Source organism: Corvus moneduloides, chromosome 15 (assembly GCF_009650955.1).
Source record: "Corvus moneduloides isolate bCorMon1 chromosome 15, bCorMon1.pri, whole genome shotgun sequence".
NCBI lineage: Eukaryota > Metazoa > Chordata > Aves > Passeriformes > Corvidae > Corvus > Corvus moneduloides.
This window is the reverse complement of record NC_045490.1, coordinates 17870409-17897837: the sequence shown is the minus strand read 5'-3', so window position 1 is coordinate 17897837 and position 27429 is coordinate 17870409. Positions and strand designations below refer to the sequence as shown.

Here is a 27429-nt window from a genome sequence, read left to right as displayed (position 1 = left end):
CCCTGCAGCTCCTTCAGGCCCTGCAAGGCCCCAGTGAGGTCACCCCAAAGCTTCTCCTCTCCAGGCTGGACAATGCCAGCTCTCGCAGCCTTTCCTCCCAGCAGAGCTGCTCCATCCCTCGGATCATCCTGGAGCCTCCTCTGGCCTGGCTGCAGCAGCTCCAGGCCCTTCCTGTGCTGGGCCCCAGGGCTGGGGCAGCTCTGCAGGTGGGCTCTCACCTGAGGGGGCACAGGGGCAGAATCCCCCCTCTCCTGCTGCCCACGCTGGGGCTCAGCCCAGGGCACAGGGGGTTCTGGGTGCTGGGGCAGGTCCAGCTTCCAGCTTTGTGCACAACTGGAAAATAAAAAATAGGGATGTCCTAAAGTAGTCAGCACAAGCACAGGCTCGGGGGTCTGGAGCTCGGGGTGTCACCTCTGGCAGGAAGGGGACAGCCAGCACTGTGCAGCACAAAGGCGATCAATAAAGGTCAAAATGATTCACCTTGGCCCCACTTTGGTGCCTCGAGCGAAGGACAGCAAAGGGAATTGGGTGAGAACCCATGAAGTCCAAGACTGGCGGTGAAATAAAGCTGGGAAATGGAGCAGGACCTGCATTCACACTCGGGAAACGTCAGCATGATTTATGGTCCTGTTCAGGAGCACCATACATTTTGCAATCTATATATGAGTTTTACCAGGCAAAAGTGGCTGGATTGCTTTACATTTGCTCTGGTTTTACTGCTCTGCAGCACCACAGCACTGGGGGATTGTTAACTGAGATTTATGAGCTTGTTTTTGAGCACTTAATTGTTTTTTACCCTGAGCTTGTTAAGAGCTGGATTTCTTGTGATTGTTCTCTGAGCACTTCCATATTATTTCAACATGTATAGTGTACCACTTCCATTTTTTAAAAATACCTTATGTGTTATTGTTTCATTGTGCTCTCCAGCCACATCTAGAGAAGAAAAATCAGCCTGTGATGAATTGTACAGGCAGATTTTTCCTTTCCCCTGGAGCTTTCCCTTAATTCACATACACGCCCTCGCCTTCGTAAAGCTGCTGGAACACAGCAGCTTCCAGGCTGATGGAGAGACTGGTTCTTCAGGCACAAAATTAAATAGGGAAGAAAGACGTTGACTATGAAAGAAAACCAAATAACGAATAGTACTTGCCGGGTTGCACGAGTACTTGGTGACAGCCCTGGGTGTCAGGCGGGCCGCGGCACAGGGACCGCTCCTCATCCAGCACCAGGTGGCAATGTGGGATCAGAGGAGCAGCACAGCCTCGCACATCGACCGCAGGGCCTTTCTACCAGAATCTTCTAACGAGTCTCACAGCCAGCGAGAGCCCAGTTTTGAATATTTTAGCCATGGTGACACCTGCGCTGTGCTGAGGAGAGCGGCCTTGGGCAGGGCGGGGCTGGGTGCCCGTGAGTGTGCCCTGGGACACAGGGAACGGCGCTGGGGAGCAGAGGATACTCTGGATATCCCGGACACCCCGGATATCCTGGACACCCTGGATACTCCGGATACCTTGGATACGCAGGACACACCCCGCAGCAGCGCTGCCGGCGGCGCAGCTCCCCGGCGGAGGCTGAGGGGAGACGCGAACCCGCGGTCGCGGAGCCCGCAGCCCTCCCGCCAGGGGGCGTGGCCGCCGCCGCGCCCCGCCCCCCGCGCCATCCCATGCTGCCCCGCGGGAGCGCGGACAATGAGCGGGGCGCGGGCGGTGGGCTGGCGGCGCGCGGTGCAGCGGCGCTCTCGCGAGAGCAGGGTGAGCGGCCCCCACCTCTCGCGAGAGCCGTGCCGGCGGCGCCTCCTCCCCGTCCCCATCCCACACCCCACATCCCTCTCGGCGGGCGGGGCGGGCGGTCCCGGCCAGCGGTGGGAGCGGCGCGGACTCACCGGCGATACCGGAGCCGAGAGGGGCGGCCGCCGCCGGGCACGTGAGCGGGCGGGCAGCGGGCGGGCGTGCTCTCGCGAGCGCGGCGAGGCGCGCGCGGAGCTCGCGCAGCCGCCTCAGTCCCTCTCTCCCTCCCTCAGTCCCGCCGTTCGTCCGTCCCCTTCCCCCCGCCGCTGGCGCCGCACCGAGCGGGAGGCGCCGCCGCCGCCGCGCTCCGTCCCCGCCGGCCCGCAGGTAGGAGCGGCGCCGCGCTCCCGGCCCGCCGCCATCTCGGGGTCCGGCGGCGGCCGCTCCGCCGTGAGGGGTGGGGGGGGGTGAGGCAGGAGCGCGCGGCGGGCGGGGGCGCGGGCGGGCGCGCGGCGGTCACGCGCAGGCCCGGCCCGGCCGGTGCCGCGGCCCCCGGGGCGCCCCCTCCCGCCGCCAGCCGGTACTGCGGGCGCGCCGGGCCCGAACAAAGCCCCGATTCCCCCTCCCCACCGCCGCCCCCCGGGCCCGGGGACAGCGGCTCCTGCTCGGCCCCTCGGCACTGCAGCCGTGACCCGGCTCCAGCTGCGCTTCCCGCAGCCTCGAGCTGCCCGAGCGCCCTGCCAGCGCTGCTGGCCCAGCCGCGGCCTCGCAGGCGGCGTTGTTCCTTCCTCCTTCCTTAACTCTCTGAAGGCCCTTAGAGTCAAAAACTGCTGGTTTTGATGTTTATCTGGCGTTAGGAGTTAATGAATTGAGCAACAAGATTCCTGACAGTGCAGCCAGCCGTTTGATTCCTCTTTCTACTCAGTTTCGCTTTCATATAATTCAGGCTGTGGTTACAAATCCAGCTGCGGGGTTTTTTTTTCTTCCTGTGGTGGATTGATAATGTTCAGTTTTTTTAATGTACGTACTCTTCTTCCAGAGTCAAAGTAACGAGATACAAAGTTCACCTATTCTGAAAACAAGCAGAAGTTGAAAAGAAGTGTCTGAGAGCCTGAAAAACTGCTTTGTTAAATGATAAATGAGGCATTTACGCTGTTGAAAGAAAGCTGAACCATCCCTCAGATTCCAAGTGTGTGGCTGTTTTTCTTTCCACGATGCAGACCTTTGGGAAAAAAGTATCTGATAGTGGTTCAAACTGCTGAAGGACCTTTATTCTTTTTACTCTGCATTAAATTCTTCAGAACCTTCTGAACTGTAGGTGGTCCTGACTTCCTGGAGTCAGATAAGTAGGGAGCAGCTCTGGTCAAAAGCGTGAGTTTCTTAAAGCAGTCTGTGTAGTTTTCATGGGGAGAAGAAAAGGGTGCATTTTCAGAAACTTCTTTACAAAGAATCTGTTGATCCAGTGATCTGATCTTTCCATACTTATAAAAAACATATTAATATATTTAAGTTTTCAACGTGCTAAAATGATAAATTGCTTTTTTCTAAATACAGTGGAACATACTAACATTTTTATTGTATTCCCAAGAAATTAGTGAGCTTCTGTCTTGAATTCTATAAAAAAAAACCTTCCCAAAATGATTCATTCCTGAATTCTGAGTGAGGATACTGGCACTCAGGCCTTGGACATGCTTTTGAGGTGATAAGCCAGTGTTTGTACTTGTGCATTGTGCACTTGATGTTACATACATCTTGGAACTAAATGGTGGGAAAAAAACCCCAGAGAAATTTCTAAATGTGTCCTTAAAATGTGAATATCCACATTCCTGAAGATAAAAACTGAAAATCAGTTAAAGAGGGGAGAAAGAAGAGTCGGTTTTTGGGGCTCCAGACTGAAGTTCCATACAACTGTTATATTATAGCCACCTGGTTTATTCAGGAGTGATTTGGTGAGAAATTGGGAAATGCTGTGTGCTGCCTTTTGCTGGGACTTGCACATGTCTGCTGAGAGATTTGGTGAATACAAAGGTACTTTGTAATGTAATACTCGACAGGCTTCTGGGTGCCTCAGCAGATCTGGGGGAGAAGCTTTTGCAAGCAGAGTTGCAACGAAATTATTTCCATTCAGTTTGTTAATTTATGATTTGTTGTAGCCTCAGTGCTGGTTCCTTTCTTCATCAGCTCTCTGAGTCAACAAGTCTTGAAAACAAAAGCAAATACTTCATGATATTTCTGAACTAATTTAGTTTGTGAGTGCTTAAGTACCATATTGTGCAGTCAAAATTTCAACAAAAGGGTTTTTATTTTGAGCAGTGAACCAGTGAAACAGTTCCTTGATTTTTCTCTGCCTCTAGAATACTTCTTGCAGCCTCGTGCAGGAATTCAGCTGGGAAAGAACAGGATTTTATCCCAGCCCTGGACATGCCAGGAGACAGGCAGAAATTGAGTTTTCCAAATCAGAACACAGAACTGTTCTGTGTGGGGTTTTTGGTTTGGTTTTTTTGGGTTTTTTTTTTTTTTTTTTAAGGTAAAATTTGGTGTGGGTTTGGATCATTTTCTCTATGACCTGTTTATAAAATATTGTGATATGTTCTGTGGTTGGAGTCAAAATTTTGGTGCCTGAGGGGCTGTTGGTCCCCACACCTGGTGGGAATGGAGGAGGATTGTACCCTCGTTATGCATGGACGCACAGTTGTGTTACCAGAGCTTCCAGCTGAGATCCCACAGTGTTCCACGGAGACTGGTTTTGGCAGAGCCCCTCTGTTAATGGCTCCATGGAGCTTTTTGTAGCTGCAGGAATCTGTGTGTATCTATCTTACTGGAGAGTGGGGGCTCTGAAGGTGTCAGAGTGGGATTGAAAGCAGTAGAAGGAAATGGCTGGAAGCCATAGAGGTGATCATGTGTTTGTGGCGTGGTTACCACAGTGACAGCAGTTACCTGTTGTTTCTGGGTGTTACTTCTTTCCCTTTCCAAAAATACATGGGTTTTGCCTTCTTTCTCTGCTGTTCCTTGGACTTTTTTTTCCCCCCGCTTCTGTTCCTGTAAAGGAATAAATGCACTTTTTAAGTGCACTTCTTACAAAAGAGGGCTGGTTGAATATATTAAATTATATAATGAGCAGAAATAGGAAACCAGTCTCTTTTAGTGCTCCTTTCTGCATTCAGATGTTGAAAACTGTAAGTTCTTTTAAGATTCTTGATTGCTAAGCCAGTCATTTTAATTCCCCATTGGTAAATATGCCTGTTAAGATGTCACACTTCTCTGTTCTGAAGCAATCCGCTGTTACTTCAGCTCTCAGATTATTTTGTGCTCCTCTGATCAAGGAAGTCCCTGGGATGAAGCTAAACATAATCCTAAGAACTGAAACTCCTCCAGTTGTTGTGCCTGAAACAGACTGGCTAATCTGTGCCCAGAAAAAGTGTACATCCAGTGTGCCAGGTGCTCCTGAAGTTTCTGAGGCCGTGACCTTTGAGATGGCTTGAATGAGTGCTTTTCTTGCATGTGAAACAGCAATATTAAATAACAACTCTGAATACTGTGACCTGAAATGAGCGAGAACCTGCATTTTCTCTAAGGTTGCTGGACAATTCCTCCTTTGCCTTTGGAAAGACAGTGGCCTTTTCTGTATTGTCCAAAAGTTAATCCCTTAGATGTGAAATCCATTGTACTTGGTCATTCAGCAACTAGATAACATCTGCTTCTAATTTCCTTGCAAGTTCTTGTTTTTACTACCATTAATTCTCAGAGCAGCGTGGGGGGCTGCCTGTCAAAATTCCAGATTTCTTCCTCAATAACCCTTTTTGCCATGATGTGCTGGAGCCAGTTTTGCCAAGAAGCATAAGAATTCTTCCATGGCAGAAGGGATTGCCACACCGAGTATGATGTGTAAGAGAGGAGAAGGAAGACCTATAGCTCTTTATCCAAAGGGCAGACTTCCAAAAACTTGTATGAGACTTTTTTCCCAAGGGTGTATGGTCTGCAAAAGCATTGTGTTCTTACAAAATGAGGGTGTCCTTTTCAGCTTGTAGATAATTTCATGTTTTTACCATAACTGAATTTATTTGTTTTAATTCAATGTATTTTGAAGTGAAAGTGAAACTGACTAGAAAGTGAAAACAGTTATTTTTCATTTTTAAGACTTTTTTGTGTACATAGTGGAAGAGGAATGGGTAAAAGATGAGTTGTTCTAAGAGCAAGATTAACATTAAAATTACAACAACTATGCATAGGTTAAAACCCCCTGAGAGTGGCAGAAGGAATAGGGAGCTGAGGACTTATTTTCAGTCTATTGGTGTTCTGTAAAAGGTGACAAGCTGAGGTTATTGTGTTCAGCATGATCAATATATTCCAAGAATTCACTGAATTAAACCGTTCTCAGGCCAAAATAATATTGGAGCAAGAGTTTTGTAAGCTTTATTGAAAAGATACGTTAAGTTTTACACTAAAAGAAAAACCTTCTATAGTGTTTGAAAATCAGCCTTGTTTTGGGCTCTGATAACTGTACTCTGTAGGATTCAAATTCCTTATTTTTGTTGTCTGCCTGTATAGAAAACTCTTTTGCAACTTGTAGATAAAAATTGTTTTCATTGTCTGCATTTGTCTGGAAATCTAATAGCATTTTGACTTTCAACTTATTTCAAGATTGCTTTATATTATATATTTTCAAATCTTAATATGGCCAAATTTCTGTCCACAGATCTTAAAAAAAGGTGTATCTGAAAGCCTGTCTGTTCCCAGTGTAGCTGAAATTACATGGAGAACAATTAGCATAACACTTTCAACTAACTCGTGTCTGGCTCTCGAGGCAGCTCTGTTCAGTCCTACCCGTCTTGTTGCTGTGACTCAGTTGATGGCACCCTCTCTCAGAAGTTGGCCCTGCTCCGTGGGAACCTGTCTCTATCAGATACTGCTGTGGAACCTCTCCGGAGCAATCAGCACAGGAAGTGCTGCCTTAGGATCTTGTTAAACCTGACCATGTGGAAGTTAAACATCCTCTGGTGTGATGGTAGAGTTCTTCCCCCACCTCGTTCCATTGTCTTCATCGGGTCTTAAAGGATGGGGTTGGTTAGGAGTGGAGTGCAGCAGCCATTGCAAGATGAGTGGTGTGATAAAAGTGGTTTTTTGAGGATATTCAAACTTGTTTATTTAAATACTCAAATACCTGATTGAGTGTGGGGCATTTCCTGACTTAGCACCAACTGCCAGCTTGTGCTGTGTCTTCATCATACACTTGTCTTACTGTCCCACTTCATGCTTTTCCATAAGATTGTCTCTCTCTGTGTCTTTGTCTTGCCTTTTCTCCCATCTTTCCTATTTTTATTTTTCCCTTTGCCCCTTCCCTGGGTATTTGCAGTTGCAGGAGCCTGGTGTGGTTCTGTAAAGGCTCTGGTGTGGGGTCTCAGCATGGCACCATCGGGTCCCTGTAGCCCTGGTCCTGCCAGGCCTTGGTGCCATGGGGTTTGTTCCCTGCTAATCTCTCCAGAGCAGCACACAATGAACTGCCAGCTGACAGCTGTGACAAGAGGATTAGGGACCATTTGTTCAAAGAGAAAGGGTGTTCCTGAAAAGTGGAGAACTTTCCTGATCTAGTGGAAACTTGAATAGTGTGGGTCCTTGCACTAAGAGCAGAACACAGTGAGCCTGTCCTGACCGCAGGGGTGTCTTTTGAATCGCTGCAGGGTCAGGCTCAGAAAGCCCTCTGGAATACTTGATTTCATGAAGAACCCAGTAAGTTCAGCTTCAAACCATTCTGAAAGTGTGTGAATGAACTAGGAGGAAATTTAGGTATAAAAATGGAGTGAGTAAGGATTAACTTGTAAAATTGTCATAAAAGTGCTTTGAAGAATACTGAATGAGTGTAAGATAAAAGCATGATACCCAGGTGAATATTAGAGTTCCTCTCTGTTTGAACTCAAAAGAGTCTTGATTTTTACAATACGGTTTTTCAATGCTTTCTGTTCAGGTGTCCTCCAGTGTGGCCCCTTTCTCTGGGACATCTCCCTTAGAATTTGCCTGGTATGCTTCCCCTGTGTTCTTGTGTTACTGTTTTCCTCTGAAGCTTTCTACAGTGTTTTTCTGTCTTCTGCCTCAGAACTTTCAAACTTAATTTTTATCCCCATGTTTCTCAATCTCTTATTCTTAACAAATGTCACACAGTTAAGCTTCCTTTAAATGACTCCAGCGTATGTGAATCTTAAAAACATAGCTGAAATGAGTTTAGATGCACTGATAACAAAGTACGTACAAACTGTATAAAGGAGTTACTTTGCAAAGGTAGAGTTGCGTGAGTTATGTGTGTTTTGTGTATTTTTCAGGGAATCCATTAATTTTTTACATAAATGCTAATTTTGTAACATGCTGCTACTGAGAAAGAAAACCCAAGTGCTATTCAGCTTGGTGCACTGTTGGGACAGGCTGTGGATTGAGCAGGCAGTGGGGATAGAGACCTATTCCTAACCTTGACTTTTTCCTTCTGTTTCCAGTACAAGAGCCATTGCCTTCTGCAGAACTGGTCTCTTCAAGGAAAAGTCCTTGCTTTCATTTTGTCCTTTCCATTCCTCCCCAAATGTACCTGTTCTCTTGGGAGCTGACTTCGTTTGCAGCTGTGCAGTCTGTGCCTGTTTCTTTTCCAAGTGATTTTGTGTTTGATGTGCTCCTCAGTGGCAGTGCTGGAGAAGCAGAACTGCTCTGCCGACGTTGGAGAGGGCTTTGAGGCGTTGGGGACCCAAGAACAGATGATTCCTGCTAGAATATTTTCCCATGTGTTGCATTGCTTTAAACTTTGTGTATCTGTCCCAAGGCTGGGGGAGGATGGGGTGAAGTATTACAGTTTATTTCTGCTCTGCACTAAAAGAACATTTTATGAAATATATTCATTGCAGCATGCTGTGGATATTGATACACTGTTTAGTTTAAACTTCATGTAAATGCAGTTGAACCAAATATTTGACTGCTAGGTTAGTATTTTAGTGGGACGCCAAAGAGTCATGTCTCTCTTGTGAGCAGTGTTTTAGGATCTTTAACTCCCACAAGTGGTCATGGTATCAGTGCCAGCCCCAGCCAGGCAGTGCTGGTATGAGACAGGGCTGCTGGGATGTCGTGCCATCTCCTGACTCACTGGTTTCTCTTCCTGCAGGAGCAGGTTTTTCCTTGGGTCTCCCATCCCAGCACTAAGCCTGACCTTGTTTAGTTTGAGGTCTGAGAGTACAGGCTGGTGTCACAGCTGCCATGTAACAGAGTAAAGAATCCCTTCCGAAATGCTGCTAGCAGTGTAACTGCAATTGGAACAAGAGGTCTTGTTTACTTCCTGCAAAATGTAAAACTTGTTTTTCTTGTTCACATCTGTCTTCACATCAGTAATTGGAATTTTACTGCATAAAGATTGAATATTATGTTTGGTCTTATTTACAGATCTTATAGCAGAAACTTTTTGCCCAAACTTCAGTTACTTTTAACTTCCTTTCGTCCTGTTCTGTGGTGGTACAGGTTTCATTTTCAAATATGTGTTATATGCCAAAGTCATCTTGGATTCTGTGGGCCTAAGTTTTTTGTGTTCTTCTCACAGACACAGCACAGTAATGTAGGGTATAAACAAAGCCATTAACCAGAGATCAAGGCTTACATGTCAGTAAACTTTATAGATGCTCTCAGACATCGCAAACTTCTGAAATTCACTTTTCTTCAGTGTGAAAGTAGCTTTTTGTGGAAGAAGAGTAGTATGTATAGGAAACACTACTGTATTTTTATCTGCAATAATATATGTAGGTTCTGGGTGCCTCTTGAATCTGTTATGTGATAAAAGCCTTGTAAGATTGAGATCTTTAATGTTTTTTAGATCAACATGATGCATAAGTTTAAAACTGCATCTGTTTAAAGGGATTTATGACTAAAACTGCTTGTTTTTCTACAGAATTGTCTGGTGTTTCTCAGCTTGAAGAAGATCTGCAGTCATTATTGATCCTCTTTCTTGGCGTTACCGTTTTTGAAGTGAAGTTTGCCTAGCTTTCTAGTGTGAGCTCTCTTTGCAGCCATCTTAAAAAAAAAACCTAAAAAAAAAAAAGAATATTTTTTGATCCATAAAGTAGACAAGCTCTAGTTCTACAATGTCCAAGTCATTCCAGCAGTCATCTCTGAGTAGGGATTCACAAGGTCATGGGCGTGACCTCTCTGCAGGAATAGGCCTTCTTGCTGCTGCTACCCAGTCTTTAAATATGCCAGCATCTCTTGGAAGGATGAACCAGGGTACTGCACGCCTTGCTAGCTTAATGAATCTTGGAATGAGTTCTTCATTGAACCAACAAGGATCTCATAGTGCACTGTCTTCTGGTAGTACCTCTTCCCATAATTTGCAGTCTATATTTAACATTGGAAGTAGAGGTCCGCTCCCTTTGTCTTCTCAGCACCGTGGAGATGCAGACCAGGCCACAAACATTTTGGCCAGCTTTGGTCTGTCTGCTAGAGACTTAGATGAACTGAGTCGCTATCCCGAGGACAAGATCACTCCTGAAAACTTGCCTCAGATCCTTCTACAACTTAAAAGGAGGAGAGCTGAAGAAGGTTATGGTAGAGATGGCAGATCATCCACACGGGAACCACCATACAGAGTACCTAGGGATGATTGGGAAGAAAAAAGGCATTTTAGAAGAGATAGCTTTGATGATCGTGGTCCTAGTCTCAACCCAGTGGTTGACTATGACCATGGAAGTCGTTCTCAAGAATCTGGTTATTATGACAGAATGGATTATGAAGATGACAGATTGAGAGATGGAGAAAGGTGTAGGGATGAATCTTTTTATGGTGAGACTTCGCATAACTATCATAAATTTGACAGTGAGTATGACAGAATGGGTCGTGGTCCTGGTCCCGAGAGATCTCTCTTTGAGAAAAAGAGAGGTGCTCCTCCAAATAGCAATATTGAAGACTTCCATGGATTCTTACCGAAGGGTTATCCCCATCTGTGCTCTATATGTGATATGCCAGTTCATTCTAATAAGGTGAGTTATGCACCAGATACTTCTATTTTCCTTTACGTTGTAGTATCTGTTCTGTTTTTACCTATTTCTTTAATTATTTCTATGGCCTGGTTGCTTTTGAAATGATCTGAAAGTTGGTTTGAGAGTGAAAAAGTCACTTGGTTTATTTGCAAGGTAATTATTGACAAACATTGTAAACCAGGGCTTTACATTAATGTATTTTATTTGCCCAGACTGCTTAACTTCAAGTCAAACAGCTATCATCTACTGGGATATCTTGTTTATATTTTACATCTACATGTTCTCTTAACCACAAACATCTGGCATTCAAGCAGTTTTGGGGTGGGTTTTGGTATTTTTTTGTTGTTTTGGGGTTTTTTTGCAGTGTATCTACTGTGCCATTCCGGAACCTAGTTTCAGCTCTCCTCCACATCTGTCTTGATTGCTGATTTATATGTAGTTAAGATGCATTCTTGCACAGTTCTGCTTTTTCCCTGTCCAGAGGGAAAGAGTTAATGTAGAGCCCTGGAACTTATTTGCAAAAGTTAAAAACCACGTTTTAGATTAGCTCATTCTTGCCTTTTTAATTTCACTTTAACACTCTATCTCATACTATGGCTGAAATTTGTCGTCATTTTTCTCCTTTTTTCACAACTTTCTTAGAACACTTCAGACTCACTTTTTATTGTCACATGTTGCATCTATCCCTGTAGACTCTCCGAGCAATCAGTCTGCTGTTGCAGTATCCTGCTCTGTGTTCCTAGTAGTGTTCTTTACTTGGCTCACAAGTAGAGTGGATCTTCGGGTGTGTTCGGTGATGCTGAGACTTCCCTCTTAGTTATCCATGACTAGTGCAGCTCTGCAAAGGAAGCAGGTTACTCAAAATGGCCTGTTGATTCGGATGGTATTTTCAGAGCCTTCTCACTTTCAGCTTTTCCAATGTACTCATCTTGCTGATTTCCAGTATACTAGGCAATTTAATTGGCTAATTGGCTAATACAGTGCCCCTCTTGTCACAATTAGTGGCTAATTAGCTTGAAGGCCTTCAACTGAAAGCGTAATACATGCTATTACTGTAAAATTGATACAATGTGGAATTGCTGTTACTAACCATTTCTTTACAGTTACCTCTCAAAAAGTGCTGTTCTGTACATCTGATCTTTTTGAAACACAAGAATGATTCTGTCCCTGCAAGGAAAGGATCAAACCACTTCTAGAGCACACGCAGTATGGCTCCACCTGATCTGACAGTTTATGAACTTGTGTTGCTTTAATTACTTTTTATATAAATACTCACAGTAATCCAGGTTTCTTGTCTCCTGTATTTGACATTTATGTTCACAAAAGTTTTAAGTGTTAACAGTTTAGCTGCCATGCTCAGTTCTGTAAAAGGACTTCAGTTGGTTAGATTGAGAACATTAACTTCTGAGGCCCTTGAAGATGACAACCAGTAATCCTGTAAGTAGGGGTCTTTTTAGCTCTTTATTTTAAAGGCTCTTAGTGTGCTTTGGAGTGCAGATCTAATGAAAGGATATCCACATGGAAATACCTTTCCAGGTATGAGAAATACCAAATTCTTTAAACAGCATATAACCTAAGTGGCTGACCTCTTCTGTAACATGTAAAACTTTTTTTTTTTTTTTAGGAATATGCTTTGACTTTAAAACTGCTAGTACACTATAAAATATTTGTGATTAGATCGTCTGGTTCTTATGACCCAAGCTGGGGCTCTGTTTCTAATTTCAGAAACCATGTCACCACAAGAATTTTTCTCTTTCTCTCCTTCTTTCCTCTGCTTTGCATACCCAACCATTACAGAATTCCTTATTTGTGTCTCCCACAAAATCAAATCAAGTAAAACATAACTTTTAAAGTAATGTGATTTGAGCCGAAATTTATGGAAAGCAGAAAGGGAATGCTTTTCATAGCTGGGACTATGTAAATTTATTACTGTAGTAAAAAAATCTCATTCCCACCTCCAAATAAAAATATCAGAGATTTTTTTTAAGTGTTTGATCAAGCCGTGTGTGTATTTTAAATGGAAGCAAGGTGTTAAACATCCTTAGTGTAACTTAAATTGGCAGATTAGTCTTCTTGGTTTTTTTTATTTTAGTGAAGTTCTTAATTGCTTCTTTAATTTGATGTGTATATATTTTAGGACCGAGTTTATTTTCTGTCTGTGGAGTAAATTGTGCCCCAGTTACTTCAGGCGTTTGGTCAATCCTGATCCCTTTATCAGGGAATGAGGTGTTAGACGTGGAGGGATTGTTTTCCTGCCAGAGACAAAGGTTGATGCAACCCGAGCAGATGAATTTGGAGGTTGAACACTTGAACCTGGTACGTCTCAGAGGGAGAGCCTGGCTGTGGCCCTGAGAGAGGGCTGGCTAAAATTAGGTGCTCGAGTGTGGCCTAATTTTCTGAGGAACAGCATGTCCTCTTGCGTGCAATTGACTGAGCCAAAGGGGAATCTGGGTTTTCAGAAACTCAGTTCAGGTTTTCTTTTGCTTAACTTGGGGCCTTTGTGTTAATGAATTTCTGTAAATACAAATAACCTGGTGCCCCAAAACCTTGGGGAAGGGAGACTTCCACATGGATGCAGGCAGCAAAGGGAATTCAGATTAAGAATTGTGTAATAAAAAGTTAATGTAGATGAGCTACCGTTGTTCCCTGGGGGAGAAAAAAAAATCTGAAGTTATAAGTCACATCCCCCTTTTTTGCCAACTTAAAAGCATTTGAATGAGAATTAAATCTCCCAGTCTTTGCCTATAGTTTGCAGGTAACTTCTGCACCAGTTTAGAATAATTTTAAATTGTGTTGAGACAGATTCAAAGCATGTTATGTCTGGCAGAACCAGCCACTGAGGCTTTACTGACTGTGCACCCAAATCTAGAGGGGTTTGGGGTTTAAAGGACTGTTTTCTGGAGTGTACTGCTAACACTTGTTAGAAAGTGTTGAACTAAAGAAACTTCATATTGAATGGTTCATAGATTTTTTTTTTTTTTTGGTGGGTATTTTTCATCCTAATTGGCAGCCTATTTATAGTCGCAGAGCCTACATCTTGTGCAGTTAACAAGAAAAGGTGGTGCTCTCATTTTACATCTTGATAAAGGGGATGATTTAATCTTGCTCCTTGTCAGAAGCATCATGGAGTAATATTGTAGTACTTTATGAGAGACCTTAAATCCAGGTTTTTCTCCATTGTGGGAAGTGCAGGGTAGGCATTTAACATATGAGAATGCTACAGTGAGCCTTGGGAATGTCTCATTGTACCCAGAAGGATGGCTGCAGTGTGGCAGAGACCAAAAATGTGGAGAGATATAAGGAATTAGGAAAAAATCCTTGGTGGGTGCTGAGCAGAAACAGACATTTAAGAAGAGCCACATAAAGCCGTTGCCACTGCACTTTGTGTTCATAGTTGAAAACATGGCTGATAAGAAAAAACCTTCAGCCCCAAGGTTCTTGAGTTACTGTCCCCCCTGTTTATCTCTGCGGGTCCCTTTCCTCCCTGAGGAGCAGCAGCGTGAAGGTCAGGCTGTGGCTCCCAGATGTGCAGCAGGGAAACTCCAGACGTTCTGTCACTTCACAAATGGGAATAAAGCACAGGCTTGTGCTCTTACTTGTAAGAATGTAAAGATGCAGAGATCAGGCACTAAAATAAATAACTCCCTTTGTAGTTAAAACAGTCTGCAGAGAAAAAGTAGAAATCCCTCATTCCTTTCTAGTGCTAAAACCAGAACCAGGACAAGTTTCATATGGCTGATTTGGTTTAATTTCATTATTTCTCCTTTGTACCATCTTGATTTAGATCTACTTTTTTCCTTGGTAATTCCCCTCGAGTGGTCATATATTTTATATTTCACCTGTGTACTTGTAGTTTGTCCTAGCTATGCACTTTCTTTTAGTCTTTCCTTTCTGAATTCCGTGCAATTTCTTGGCCTCTTTACGGTTCTAAAAATTGGAGTGTTTACTTCATATTAATCTCGAGAAGTCTGAGGAATGAAGCAGAGAGTGGAGGAAATTCTGACAAGCAAACACTCAGCCTTCAGTTCCAAAGGCTGCCGTGGCACTCTGTGCCTGGGCTGTAGTTTTCCAGGGAGCTTTGCACTCTGAGGCAGGAGCGAGCCCTGTTCCCCTCAGATGCCTTTTCACTCAGGTTAGGAGGGAAGAGGTAGGTCCAGTGTCAGTGTCTCTTCAAAGCACCACAAACAGATGCCATTATCTATGGATCTGCAAAACTCCAGCTTAGAAGAGAAGATACTGCCTGTAGGCCATGACTCTGCAGAAAGGACTTAATGTGTGGCTGCTAATTGTGACTTGTTTACTTTGCTGCAGGAGTGGAACCATCACATCAATGGAGCGACTCACAGCCGCCGCTGTCAGCTGCTGCTCGAAATGTATGAACTGGAAGTACAGTAACTGGGGAGGAGGGCTCAGCCTGGGCACAGCACCGGCCCTGCCACAGCTCATGGAGCGCTGGGACGGCACTCAGGCACAGGCTGGGATTGTTGGGGGTCCTGTGCAGGGCCAGGAGTTGGACTGGATGATCCTTGTGGGTCCCTTCCAGCTCAGGGTGTTCCCTGAGTTTAAGTAACAGTTATGTTGCACAAAGCAGGTTTAGAAAACATACCGTGCCTTGTAGGGAATAAAAACAACTTGGAGCATCTTCAGGACAAAAAGGAATCCTAGTTCATAGCTTTGGAATCCTGATGCGTATGTAACAGCTGGATCTCAGCAGCTGAGAATCTGTTGTAACTGCAGTTACTGATACCAGCTTGGACATTTTTGTTGTAAAACCAGCAGTTCTGCAAACAGTAGGGAGTTTGTCCTGAAGAGCAGCATTTCTGTCAGTGCTCTTCATGGCTCTGGCAGTGGCCTGGAGTGTTGCCTGTGCTGCAGCTGTGTTACACCTACAGGTATCACTGCTTGGGTGAGAAGTGTTACACAGGTAGAGGACATTGCATTTTTCTTATATTTTCTTTTAATTTTGTTTCTTTTAAGATACCCAGAATGGAATCCTGACAGTGATTCAGGACATGGAATGTAAGTAGTAATTAACTTTGAAGTATTTATAATTGTTTATTTGAAGCAGAGGACATTCCTAACATTTTATGTGAAACAGCACACCACCTTTGGTTCAGATGGATTCCTCCCTCTGTTTTCTAGCTGAAGGGCAGAGTAAAAGTAGCCTAAGTTGTCTGCATAGAAGCTCTGCAGAAATTAGGGTGTTTCGTGAATGAAAGCTTCACAGTTTTTTGGTTTAAAATGACATTGTGTTTTCCCCTCTTTCTAGGGGTGATCCTTTTATGTTGCAGCAGTCTACAAACCCTGCACCGGGAATTTTGGGACCACCACCACCTCCATTCCACCTTGGAGGACCTCCTGTTGGGCCCAGAGGTAACATCAACAGGCACCTACCTTTACCAGGCTTAACTTCTTTCCACGTTTATTTTTGGGTTTTTCTACTCTTGTTTTAATTTGTTACCAGTGTTTTAAAACAACAAAGCAAAATGCTTTTCTGAGCAGTAGAACTGAAATACTTTGGCCAGGGAGGGACTAAAGACTGGTACTGACTTCCACACTTCTCATTTCTGCCAGCTGCCAACTCCGTACAGCTGGTGATTTTTAACTGAGATTAATCTAGATGTGTTTAGCACTTGGATTTTTTTCCTGTCTAGGAGGTTTTTGTATCTGTCTTCCAAGTAGCTACATGTTGGTGGAAACTTGGTGGGTGAAACTTGTAAGAATTCAGTGTCCTAAGTGGTTTTCCCCCTTATTTCAAGTGAATTTGAGAAATAAATTGGAATAGCAAGTTACAAGAGCTCTGAAATAAATTAAAAGCCTTTTTAGACTGCAATGAAATGATTAGTTTTTAGAACTTGATCTCATTCTGGTTTGGTATTACAAGTGACATATCTTTTAAGAACTGATGAGACATGTTAATCCCAGTCTTACAGGTTGAACTAAGCTTGTTCATTCTTTAAATTTGTTAAAGGAGCTGGAAATGGAAATATGCAAGGACCCAGACACATGCAGAAGGGCAGAGTGGTTAGTATTAAAATTCTTCTTTTTTTAATGCACATTCTTGTTGTGTAATTTTTCTGTGCTTTCTTAAGGTGTGGGGTTTGTTTGTTTTGTTAATGAATTGATTGTCTTTAGAAGGGAGATTTTAGAATTTGTGTGGAAGTACTGAAGCTTTGGCATGAGACTGGGGGTTTGTGGTATTGAGTACTCTAAAAAATACTTATTCCAAAACCGTACAGAACTTCTTTAGACATTTCTCTTTATGATGAAGCTCTGGGACATGAACTTATGGAAAGGCAACTTTGGCATGGCAGGCATCTTCCTCTGGAAATCCCTAGAAATTCTGTGCCTTTCTTGTATGCATCTTGTTGTGGTCACTAGTGAAGATAGATATAATTTTTTTTTTTAAATATAAAAAGTTAAACCATTAGAGCAGTGCATTTCCAGCTTTCTAGGCTTGCTGGTACAGGGGTTTTTCATGCTGTGTACATGTGCTTTGTCTTCAACAGGAAACAAGCAGAGTTGTGCACATCATGGATTTCCAGAGGGGAAAGAACTTGAGGTATCAGCTGCTTCAGCTCGTTGAACCCTTTGGGATAATTACAAATCACCTGATTCTAAACAAAATCAATGAGGTAAGGTTGGCTCCCAGGGCACTGCTGGTGGGGTTGCCTGGTGTCTCTGGTGGGCTTTGTTCTTGTAAAAGGACTTGCTCAGCTACTAAGTTGAGATGGGACTTTTGTCATCAGGGTCGTGTGGGAAAGGAGGAGTGTGTTTCCAGAAATGCTGCACTACTGCATTTTCACTTAAATATTGAAAAATCTCCTCCTTGTTGGTTGTTCATTGCTTTCTCAACAACACCACATTCTGCTCTTGTTCTAAAACTGTCTAAAAACTTACTTGGTCTTAGTTTGTATTATACAGTGTGTCTTATTTTGAAGTGTGGAAAAAGGCAATACCATAGAAGTGAAAAAGCAGGAAGCAGTTGAATGTTCTGAATCCAAATCTAGGTGGAATGTAAACAAACAAAATAATTCTGTTTGTGCACCTCAATAAAGTATCTGAAATTCATACCAAGTTCTGCAAGTCAGTTCATGTTGCAATCAAAAAGCAGTTTTCATTTCTGATGCAGTTCTTTTTAAAAGACAGAATGGAAGAGCTTGAAATTTTGAAACAAAACTAGCTTCCCGAAGGAGCAGCACATAATTTGGTTTTGTATGATTTCAGGCATTTATTGAAATGTCAACCACTGAAGATGCCCAGGCTGCAGTTGAGTATTACTCAACAACACCTGCCCTGGTGTTTGGTAAACCAGTCAGAGTCCACTTGTCACAGAAATACAAGAGAATAAAGGTAAAACACTTCTGCTATTTTTAGCACTTATTTTAATCTGGGGCAGTCAGGGCTATGAGGCTGCTGCGTTTAAGTTACTCTTAATTTCTGTACTTTTCCAGTTGCATCAAATTAATCAAGGGATAGTCACCCATGTATATTTTATGCATAGTTCTTGAAAAAATGTCATTCCCTTTTTATCTTAGAAACCCGAGGGTAAACCTGACCAAAAGACCGAGCCACCAAAACCAGAACTTGGTCGTGTGATCCACCTGAGCAACTTGCCCCACTCAGGATACTCTGACAACGCCGTGCTCAAACTGGCTGAGCCCTACGGGAAGATTAAGAACTACATCCTCATGAGAATGAAAAGCCAGGTAACTGCAGGGGAGCTCTCCTGGGGGAGGCTTTGAAGGGAGTTTAACTGAATGAAGACATTACACACCTTCAGCTGAGACATGTGTAGACTTTTTGCTGAGGCAGAGGTTTGGAAATGACCCAGGGTCTGTCTAGGTGGGGGGTTGTTATGGAGCTTCGTGTGAAGTGTCCCTGGAATATGTGCTGCTTTAAAAACAGGAACAGACGTCAGCTGGAAAAAGGTATTTTAGCATGGAGGCTTAATTATTTGATTATGCAGATTTCTTGGAGTCTTAGGGTGAAAAACCACTACCTACGAAACATTAACAAATATATTCCACTGTTATGTTTCTTTTGTTTAACCTTTATTTTTCATTGTTTAAAACTAAAGAAAAGCAGTCCTGCTGTGGCGCTCTAGCTTAGAAAAGAAACGTTTGAAGACAGGCTATTGCATGCGTATAGTAAAATGCTTTGGATGTGCACGGCCATGATTTCTATAAATAGACAGGAGTTTAAACTATTTAGCTCTAATTTTTTTAAGCTTTACTGTCCCAGTTCATTGCTCCCTTGAGTTAATAGGAAGTTCCACTGCTTTTTCAAAGAGATGGGTGCCTGAATCCCCTAATACTACACTTGAAAAGTGAAAAATTACTAGACTATTGCATGACCCCTAGGAAGTCCTCCCTGACCTTATTTCACTGGAAAAACAAAATCCCTTGCTGTACAAGTTGGCTGCTGAAACAGCTTTCAGATTTTTGGCAAGGATACTCTAACCCAGATGTGTTTGTTTAAAGCTCATTCAGCAACCTTAGCGTGCCATAGGCTTGTTCCCAGGAGGATCTCCTCACAAAGCTGGAGGAGCAGCAGTTGCTGCCTTTCTGTTTCAGGCTTCTCTCAAAAACAAAAATAAAATACTGGGGTAGTTTCACATCTCCCCTGAAATTCCCAGGTACATAAGCACTAAATAAGAGTTTCATTGCCCTGATACGTTTTTACTGAAATCATATTTTAGGTAACGGTGACTTTTTTGACAGATTATTTAAATGCCTGTTTAATTTCAGAACTGTCTCTGGGACAGATGTTACTGAATTAAAAAGCTGAGGTTTGCAGAGCACTTGGGTAAATGTTAAAGTGTTTGGAGAGGATGGATGTAATTAAACCTCATCATTTTGTTTCAGTATTTGGAAGTGCTGTGTTTTAAGTTAAATAGCTTTGCCTGAAAAAGTGTTGTGTGTTTCGGAGTCCCTTTTAATGTGTGTTGTAATCTTTTCAGGCCTTTATCGAGATGGAGACCAGAGAAGATGCTTTGGCCATGGTTGAGCACTGTGCCAACAAAGCGCTTTGGTTCCAAGGCAGATGTGTGAAAGTGGATTTATCTGAAAAGTACAAGAAGCTGGTGTTAAGGGTAGGGAGTGTTTTTACTTTTTTAATTGTAGTTGAAGATGTTTTGATGGTTGTTGTAGTCATCGTGGTACTTGTATCTTGTCTACTTCAGTGTATCAGACAATGGTTTAAAAAAAGCAGCTAAAGCAGTGCTCATGGCTTAAACAAGAGGGGGAGATATTGGAACCCTGGGCTTAGAGAATTTAGGTTTCTGGGATATAATTATATATGTGTGTAACAATATGGAGGATTTTGGGTATGGATTTGTTCTTCATCTTTTCTCCTTCACAAATCTGGCTGTTCTGGTATTGGGTCAAAAACCGCGCACTGTGGGTCATGAATAGATAGTTATTGGATTATAAACAAAAACATATTACTTAGCATTTTATAATTGGGTGATTTGGACTTTAAAAAGTTAGAACTCACAGCCATTTTCCACCTTGTTAACTTGGAGGCACACTCATTTAAAGGAGGGAAGGGTTGACTGAAGGAGGGTTTTTACATAACACCAGGGTAATATTCATGCAATTATAAGTCTTTCTTGATCACACTGGGACAGTAGGTAGAAAACTGAGATGAGCTCAGTTGGTCGGAGCATGGTGCTGATAATGCCAGGGTTGTGGGTTCAACCCCTGTGTGGGCCATTCACTGAAGAGCTGGGCTTGATGATCCTTATGGGTGCCTTCCAACTCAGAATATTCTGTGATAATATTAAAGTTCTGTGATAATAAAAGCAAGAGAAATCTGAACTGTCAGGCTGTCTCCTAGAAAAATCAGCTTTGTTGTGGAGCATGAAGAAATCTTAGTGTTGCACTAAGTGGTAATGCAGCATATTGAGCACTTAGTGGCAGATGGAATAGATTTCCTTGTTACTGCCTACAAGTGACATTTCCTGTCCAGTAATTCATAAACAGGTGAAGTGGTGGGAGTCTGCTAAAGGTTTTCCACTAATGATAGAGAGAAAAGTACAGATCAGGACTGATCTGTGCCAGTGCCTGCACTACAAACCAGGAATTGTACGTGAATTTTCTGGAGCAGGATATCCCATTTGTTTTGTATCGAATAACTGGTAATTACTGTGAATAAAGGCAAGGGATTTCTAGGTTGGTCAGGTCCTGTCTGAGAAAAAATAAAGAGTTTACTGATCAGCTGGTGGGTGGCATGGGTAAGAGTCCCTGGGGTTAATGTAACTGCAAGCACTTGGCTGGATTGGATTCTGGTCTGAATTAATGCTGCAACAGTTGTGCAAGTCATTCTTTGCTGTGACTCACAGATTTTTTAAATTTTATTTTAGATTCCAAACAAAGGAGTTGAACTGCTGAAAAAGGATAAAACCAGGTAATCTCCTATTGTTAAAGCATAATGATGTTTAAAAGAAATACGAAAATACCTTATTCAGAGTATAAGAACAATACAAAAGAGTCAGGCAAGCTTTGAGATCGAATGGTTGGTTGTTGTGCCCAGGGATGAACTGTTCATGATATGCTACCCACCCTCTTCCTCTAACGATGGAGATTTCACAGCCTCTTCAGGCTCCTCAGGAAATCCTTTGCAGTCGCTAATTAGCCTTGCCTTCCTGCAATTTAAACCCACGAGCAGTTGTCCTGTCTTGTAAGGATAATTTCTCCTTGGAGCAGCCTTTTGTATGTCTGAAGAATGGTGTCCTTCAGGGTTTCCCTCAGCCTTCCATTTTCTGAGCTGAAACGCAATAGTTTCCAGGCTTGTCTAAAGAAATACGATCTTTTTCTTTAGTAATTTTTGGACTCTCTCCAGGTTTACAAGCAACAATGTTCTTTGTTCTTTACAGAAAGAGAACATATTCCCCAGACAGCAAAGATTCTCCCAGTGATAAGAAGTCCAAAACAGAAGCTGCTCAGAAACCTGAAAGTGGCAATGCAGAAGAAAAAGCGAAAGAGGAGAAACAAGAGGATGCTGCTGAGCCTTCAGGTGCCAAAAGTGGGGAACAGGCAGAGCAAGACGAGCCCAGTTTACTTCTGGAGTCTGAAGATGAGCTGCTGGTGGATGAAGAGGAGGCAGCAGCACTGTTAGAAAGTGGCAGCTCAGCAGGAGAGGATGCAGATGTTGCCAATTTAGCTGATGTGGCTACTGAGGAAAAAAAGGACACACCTGATGATGCAACTGTAAAAACTGAGGGGAATGTTGCGGCCACTCCAGCAGCCAAGAAAAAGCTTAAAAAGGTAATTCATACTGTGAGGTACTGAGTGGGGGAAGCCCATATACATTCTGTTGCAGACCCCCCTCTTTGGGTCTTTAAACCACCTTTCTGGAGAGGAACAGGTGTTAAACCTTCCTGTGAAGGAAATGGAAGGTCTCACTGGATGTAACTTGCACATGGATTCAGTTATCAATCCCTGGTTCTGTTTTGACAGAAGCCTTTGACTTGTGGGCTTCTACCCTTGTTGCCTGCTGGGGATTTGCTTGCTTTTTTCTTCACCCCTTTTTTGACTAATACTTAGCTAGGAGCTGTGTTCTCCCCAGCAGTTTCTCAGAGAACTGGCTGTAGTTACCCTTGAGCCCAGAAATGATGTTCAAAAAGTAATGTACTGGGGACTTGAGGCTAATCTGGGCTTGGACAGAATTGTATGTACAGCTACACCTTACACTGAGAGACAGGCAGGGCCATCTGCAGTTAGCCAGGGCCCCTTTCCCACTGGAGAAAGAAAACAATTGGTTTCAAGGTGTTTCCAGTCACTTGGAAGGCTACTTGCTGTGAATTCCCTTTTTTTCACCACATGATCTCACACTCTTGTGGGTTTTATGTCCTACCTGCTTTGTTAATCATGCTCACTTCCATGGAGTAGTGTGCAAAGTTTTAGTAATTTGTTGACTTGGAATGTTGTTTTGCAAGAAAGTCAGGCATGTTCCTAATTAATGAATGAGATGTGCATGGATCTCAGTTTTGGGGGATCCTTGTCAGGAGCCTGGTTAATGGTGCTGAGATGGATACTGGCGAGGCAAATGGCATTTCCTGGTTTTCTTGGTGCTCCTTATTAGCATGTGGGCATTGGCTGTGATAAACTGCCTCAGACCCAAACTTCATTCCTTGAAGACCTGCATTCACAAAGCTAGTGCTGTTTCAGTCCTTGCAATTGCTGTTAAGTATGTGGAATAGTGGTACCTCTGTATCTGCAGGAACACTTCCAAAAATTCAGGATTTAGACAGTCCCTCTTCTAATGAAACCTGGATTTTAAGAGGCCTTCACAGTTTGGGTGGTTGGTGGGGTTTGGGTTGGTTTTTGTTTGGTTTTGTTTGTGTTTTGGTGGTTCTTTATATGTGGATGCTCTAAGCTTTCTACTGGCTGAAAAGAGCTTTTAATTATTTTTTAATGAACTTTCATACCATTAGCAGGGACAGAATAGTTCTGGTAAGGTTTTACCTTCTAGTCAGGCATGAATTCAAGGATCTTATGGGGCTCTCAAATAGAAACAAAATTTGTGTGCTCCAAAATGACCTTCACTTAAGGTACTCATGTTAAAAGAACTTTCAGCTTAAGAAATTTAAGTGGTTTTTGTCTCTGTTCTTAAGTTGAAATCATGTTGCTATGGTGAAACAGTGGCCACTCCTGATGCAAAAAAAAACAATCATTCTGAAATGGAATCCTTGATTCTGGGGCAGTGGGGTACAAAAAGATCTGGATAAACCTCTGCATCCTTGAGTAACAGTTTGAGTGAGCGAGGCAGGTCTTGGAGGAAGAGTTTGGAGAAGGTATTTCTGTTCTGAAGCTTAGGAGAGTTTGAGGGGAGCACTGCAGCCTGAGCTGACACGAGGCCCCGTTCTCCCCGCAGCGCTACGTGGGCGGCTTCCCGCGGAGCATGGAGGGCTTCGTCACCCTGGACGAGGTGGGCGACGAGGAGGACTTGGACCACCAGAAGCTCCGCAAGTCGGGCCTGGCAGTGAAGGCTGCGGGCAAGAACGAGGACAGCCTGGCAGAGATCAAGGTGGACAAGATAGAGGAGCCGGAGCAGGAGAACGAAACGTTAGAAAACGGAACTAAAAGCGAAGAGAATGCCAAGGCTGAGAGCGTTGAAGGTTCTGATGCTGCGACAGCACAGGATACTGAGAAGAATTCCCAGGAAAACACAGACCCCCAGGGCGAGCAGGAAACAAAGAGTGTCCAAGAGAAACCTCTTGTCCCAGATGAGTTTAGGATTGGGCCATACCAGCCAAACATTCCTGTTGGTAAGGCTGTTTCCATTTCTTCTCCCAAAATGTCTCTGCGCATTGTAGTAGCATTTCTCATTTCATCTGACTTTTATTTTTGGCAATACATTGCCCCATAGCCTTTCATTTTAGGGCTTCCCCCTCCTCCCCCTTCTTCACTCCTGCCCTAAACCGAGTATTTTCTTTCTCTTTTCCTTATTTTCATACCGTTTTTCATAACACTTTCCTTAGGCAGAAATTGAAAGAGGTATCTTCTAGCAACACAAATTCAATTGCTAGCACAAAGCACAACAGTGGTAATAGTTCAGAGTCATGTTAAATACTCCAAAACTGATCACAGAACATTGTGAGTTCTTTTGAAGGAACCAATAAAATGGGCCCTTAATCTGAAAGGTTGCTTTTTAAATTAAAAAAAAAAAAAAAAGCCTGCGCTACTAGGCCCCTGCTTGACTAAACTAAAACAGAGACTTTTAAAGATAAAGCAGCTTTTAATGTAAAGTGAATTATGGTTTTAAGATTTAGCTGAAATGACATATGACATTAAAAGAAATGATGTAGAGTAGATCTCTTAGTTTATTTTGTGGTGTTTACTCCTCTAGGTGTGAATTATGTGGTACCCAAAACAGGGTTTTATTGCAAATTGTGTTCCCTGTTCTACACAAATGAAGATGTTGCAAAAAAGACCCATTGCAGCAGCCTTCCTCATTATCAAAAGTTGAAGGTAAGGCAAAAACTTGTTCATTTTAAATGGCTTGATTCTTTCTGGGGAATAGAGCTCAATGAGACTGGACTGAGAATAAAATTACCCTTCAGGCAGTGGAAATTGGCTTACTCTATAACTTTTAACTCTAGGTAGACCTCTCCAAAACTTCATCTTGTGAAAATAATATGCAGAATACACAGTTTGAAGAGGGGCTCCAGCATTTTTTTTTTACCTTGTAAATTTGGATTAAAGAGGGAATTCCAATTGGAATAAGGCCAGGCTTAGAAGTAGCGATGCAGAGTAAAAACAGATGGCCCAGATCCCTTCCAGTTGTCCCTTAGAGAGTGTTTTTAACCAGTCAGCAAAGCTTAAGATGAAGTTTTTATATGTTTAAAAAGACAAAAACCTTTGCAACTTCTGATTTTGTGAGCATTTTTTACAGTTTCTATCTGGATGAGGTATCACATGATTGCATGGCATGAGTGACAATGCTGCTGCTGTAACCTCATACTGTGAGCTGCAAACATCACCTCCAGGAAAGGGCAATCCCAAAGGAATTCTGATGGTCCTGCAGTATCACATTAATGCATTTCGTGGCAGTTGGTTGATCCCTGAGCTGAAAGCAAAACCCAGGGGCTTGACAGAGGAGGAGAATGTGGCACCTCAGACTCCAAACACTTGCCTTCTTGCAGTAACAGGGAACCCTAAATAAACAGAGGGCCCAGGAAGGCACATAGAACAAAAATTGTCACCAGACAAACAACACTGTGAAGGAGTAGATCAGAAAATCAGTTCCCATGCAGGATCTCGTAGGAAGAAAACCCACCTCATCCATCACCATAGTGTTTTTTTTTCTTTTTTTTTTCCATTGAGGTACCTGCTTATGGGACATTAAAGCCTTGATGTAAAAAGGGAAGGGGGGAAATAATGCCAATTTGTGAACTGTATTACTGTAATGAAACATGATTTGCTTTGCTTTTTCCATGGTAGAAATGATTAGTGAGCTGCTCGTGGGTGACTGGGACAATGGTGGGGTTTGGAATTGGGGAGGGAAGGGGGGAATGCAGCTTCTGTTTCACAGTGGCTCTTCTGGAGCTCGGAGTTTCCTTTTCTTGGAGAGCGGGAAGAATTAAATAGGTGAATTGATGTTGCTACCAAATGTCATCAAAATGATAACAAATTAATGAAACTTCCAAATTAACCCTTCTCCAGGGAGGGGAGATGTTGTGTCCCTGCCTCTGTAGAGGGCACATTCCACCCAGGTAAGTGGGACAAGGGGAAGGAATTCCCTTGGCTTGGAAGGAGAGCTCCACTCCAGGGTAGGGAGAAGTGCCAGCCTTGTTAGTTATGACCTTTGCAATTGCAATTAATGTTCACAGATTTTAAACTTTGAAATTGGATTTATGGTTCTGTTCTTTACGTTGTGCCTGTGAGAAACTCTTTAAATATATCCCAAATATAACTGCTTTCTTTCAACAGAAAATTCTGGATAAAATGGCAGAAGACTACAGGCAAAAGAAAGAAGCTTAAAAAGAAGGAAGGATGTAAGAAAAACGTGGCTTTGTTTTTAATGTTAATCTTTTTTAAAAGCAGTACAAGTAGTAGATGGAATTACTGTATTCTTTTTTGTTCTAGTGAGATACAGTAGGCATTATAGGTCTGTTCATGTGTTAAATGTTGTAGCAAAAAGCATATGCAGTTAAGTTAATGACAACAATTTGTTCTTAATGTGAGAATGGCAACAACTTTTTGTTTGACACTTCAAGCTATTACAGAGAAAAAGCCTTGCACCCTTGTGGAAGGCTCATCCATGAGAAGAAAACTGCATTTAAATGAAACTTACTACTTTTAAGCTTCAGAAATTGTCTCTCAATTCCATTCTGAATAAAAAATGAAAAGTAACACTGTATTTTTATTTTATCTAGAACATTCCGTATTTTGGTCTGAGCCTAGCAGCTATTTGATTTTTAGTGTAAGGCTGTCATTGCATTTCACTGTGGAAAAGTCTTTAAATGTAAGTTGCATTTTTAAATGTTGAATTGGAGTTTCTTTTAATGTCACTGCTGTTATCTATAGCAAATAGGAAAATTAGTGATTAGTCAGCTTTACAACTTTGTGATTTTTTTTCCTAAGCTCTTGCTAGACTTTCCTATTCAGCTATTCCGTGTATTTTTAGTGAGAAGTAAATGCCCATTCTCTGACCAGTATTATTTCCTCGAGCTCTTCCTGCTTTTACTTGAATCTCGTCGCTATCGTACATCTCTGGTATATCAAAAGCAGCATTGGAGTCCTGAAAGGGACAAAGGTATCTTTATATTCTTCACATGGAAGTTTCATACTTGCATTTTAACACCATTTTTTTGTTAAAACCTGGTTTTGTCAAGACTCTTTAGAACTGTGCTCTTAATGTACCTGCACATGTGAGATGTGAACAGGAATTTGCATGTGTAACCTGTGTTTATCTGTAGTTTTTGTTATTTACTGCTTATTTGTGACTTCAGGTTACTAAAGTGATTCCCAATAAACAAAGCTAGGCCACAGTGATTTGTTATAGATGTTTGGCATGTTAACCAGTGTGTCTGCTGAACTCTTTATCCTGTGTCATGTCACCACACCAAAACTCGAGCTCTCTTTTTAAAATGTGCATGTTTTTAACACCTGTGCTTCAGCAGCTTCCCGCTTAACTTTTCTTTCTCTTCCTAAACCTTCTTGCATTTCCAAACAAATTAAAATATCACTTGTTAAAACTCT

The 27429-nt window shown here is 42.7% G+C and overlaps 1 protein-coding gene across 8 annotated transcripts; it reads left to right on the top strand.

Annotated features, from left to right (window-relative positions):
* The first annotated feature begins 1295 nt into the window (after positions 1-1295).
* On the top strand, positions 1296-27429 carry MATR3 (matrin 3). Of its 8 annotated transcripts, none has more exons than XM_032125292.1 (15): positions 1677-1751; positions 9637-10720; positions 15032-15093; positions 15698-15739; positions 15990-16093; positions 16692-16744; positions 17230-17355; positions 17948-18073; positions 18259-18429; positions 19683-19814; positions 21087-21130; positions 21600-21990; positions 23600-23993; positions 24575-24696; positions 26158-27218. In XM_032125292.1, exons 2-15 carry the CDS (start codon positions 9830-9832, stop codon positions 26206-26208), a joined length of 2709 nt encoding a protein of 902 aa, XP_031981183.1. In that variant the 5' UTR covers positions 1677-1751; positions 9637-9829; the 3' UTR covers positions 26209-27218. The 8 variants fall into 8 exon arrangements, with proteins under 8 accessions (XP_031981186.1, XP_031981183.1, XP_031981188.1 ...); XM_032125290.1 differs by lacking the exon at positions 1677-1751 and adding an exon at positions 1846-2114 and having other exon boundaries at positions 26158-27429; XM_032125293.1 differs by lacking the exon at positions 1677-1751 and adding an exon at positions 1887-1923 and having other exon boundaries at positions 26158-27429.

Excerpts from the sequence above, each read along its gene's own strand:
- MATR3 (XM_032125290.1), top strand. The coding sequence starts at position 9,830 with ATGTCCAAGTCATTCCAGCAGTCATCTCTGAGTAGGGATTCACAAGGT. Across the intron at positions 15,740-15,989 it reads AGTGATTCAGGACATGGAAT|GGGTGATCCTTTTATGTTGC; the intron begins GTAAGTAGTAAT and ends CCCTCTTTCTAG. Across the intron at positions 23,994-24,574 it reads CCAGCCAAACATTCCTGTTG|GTGTGAATTATGTGGTACCC; the intron begins GTAAGGCTGTTT and ends TTACTCCTCTAG.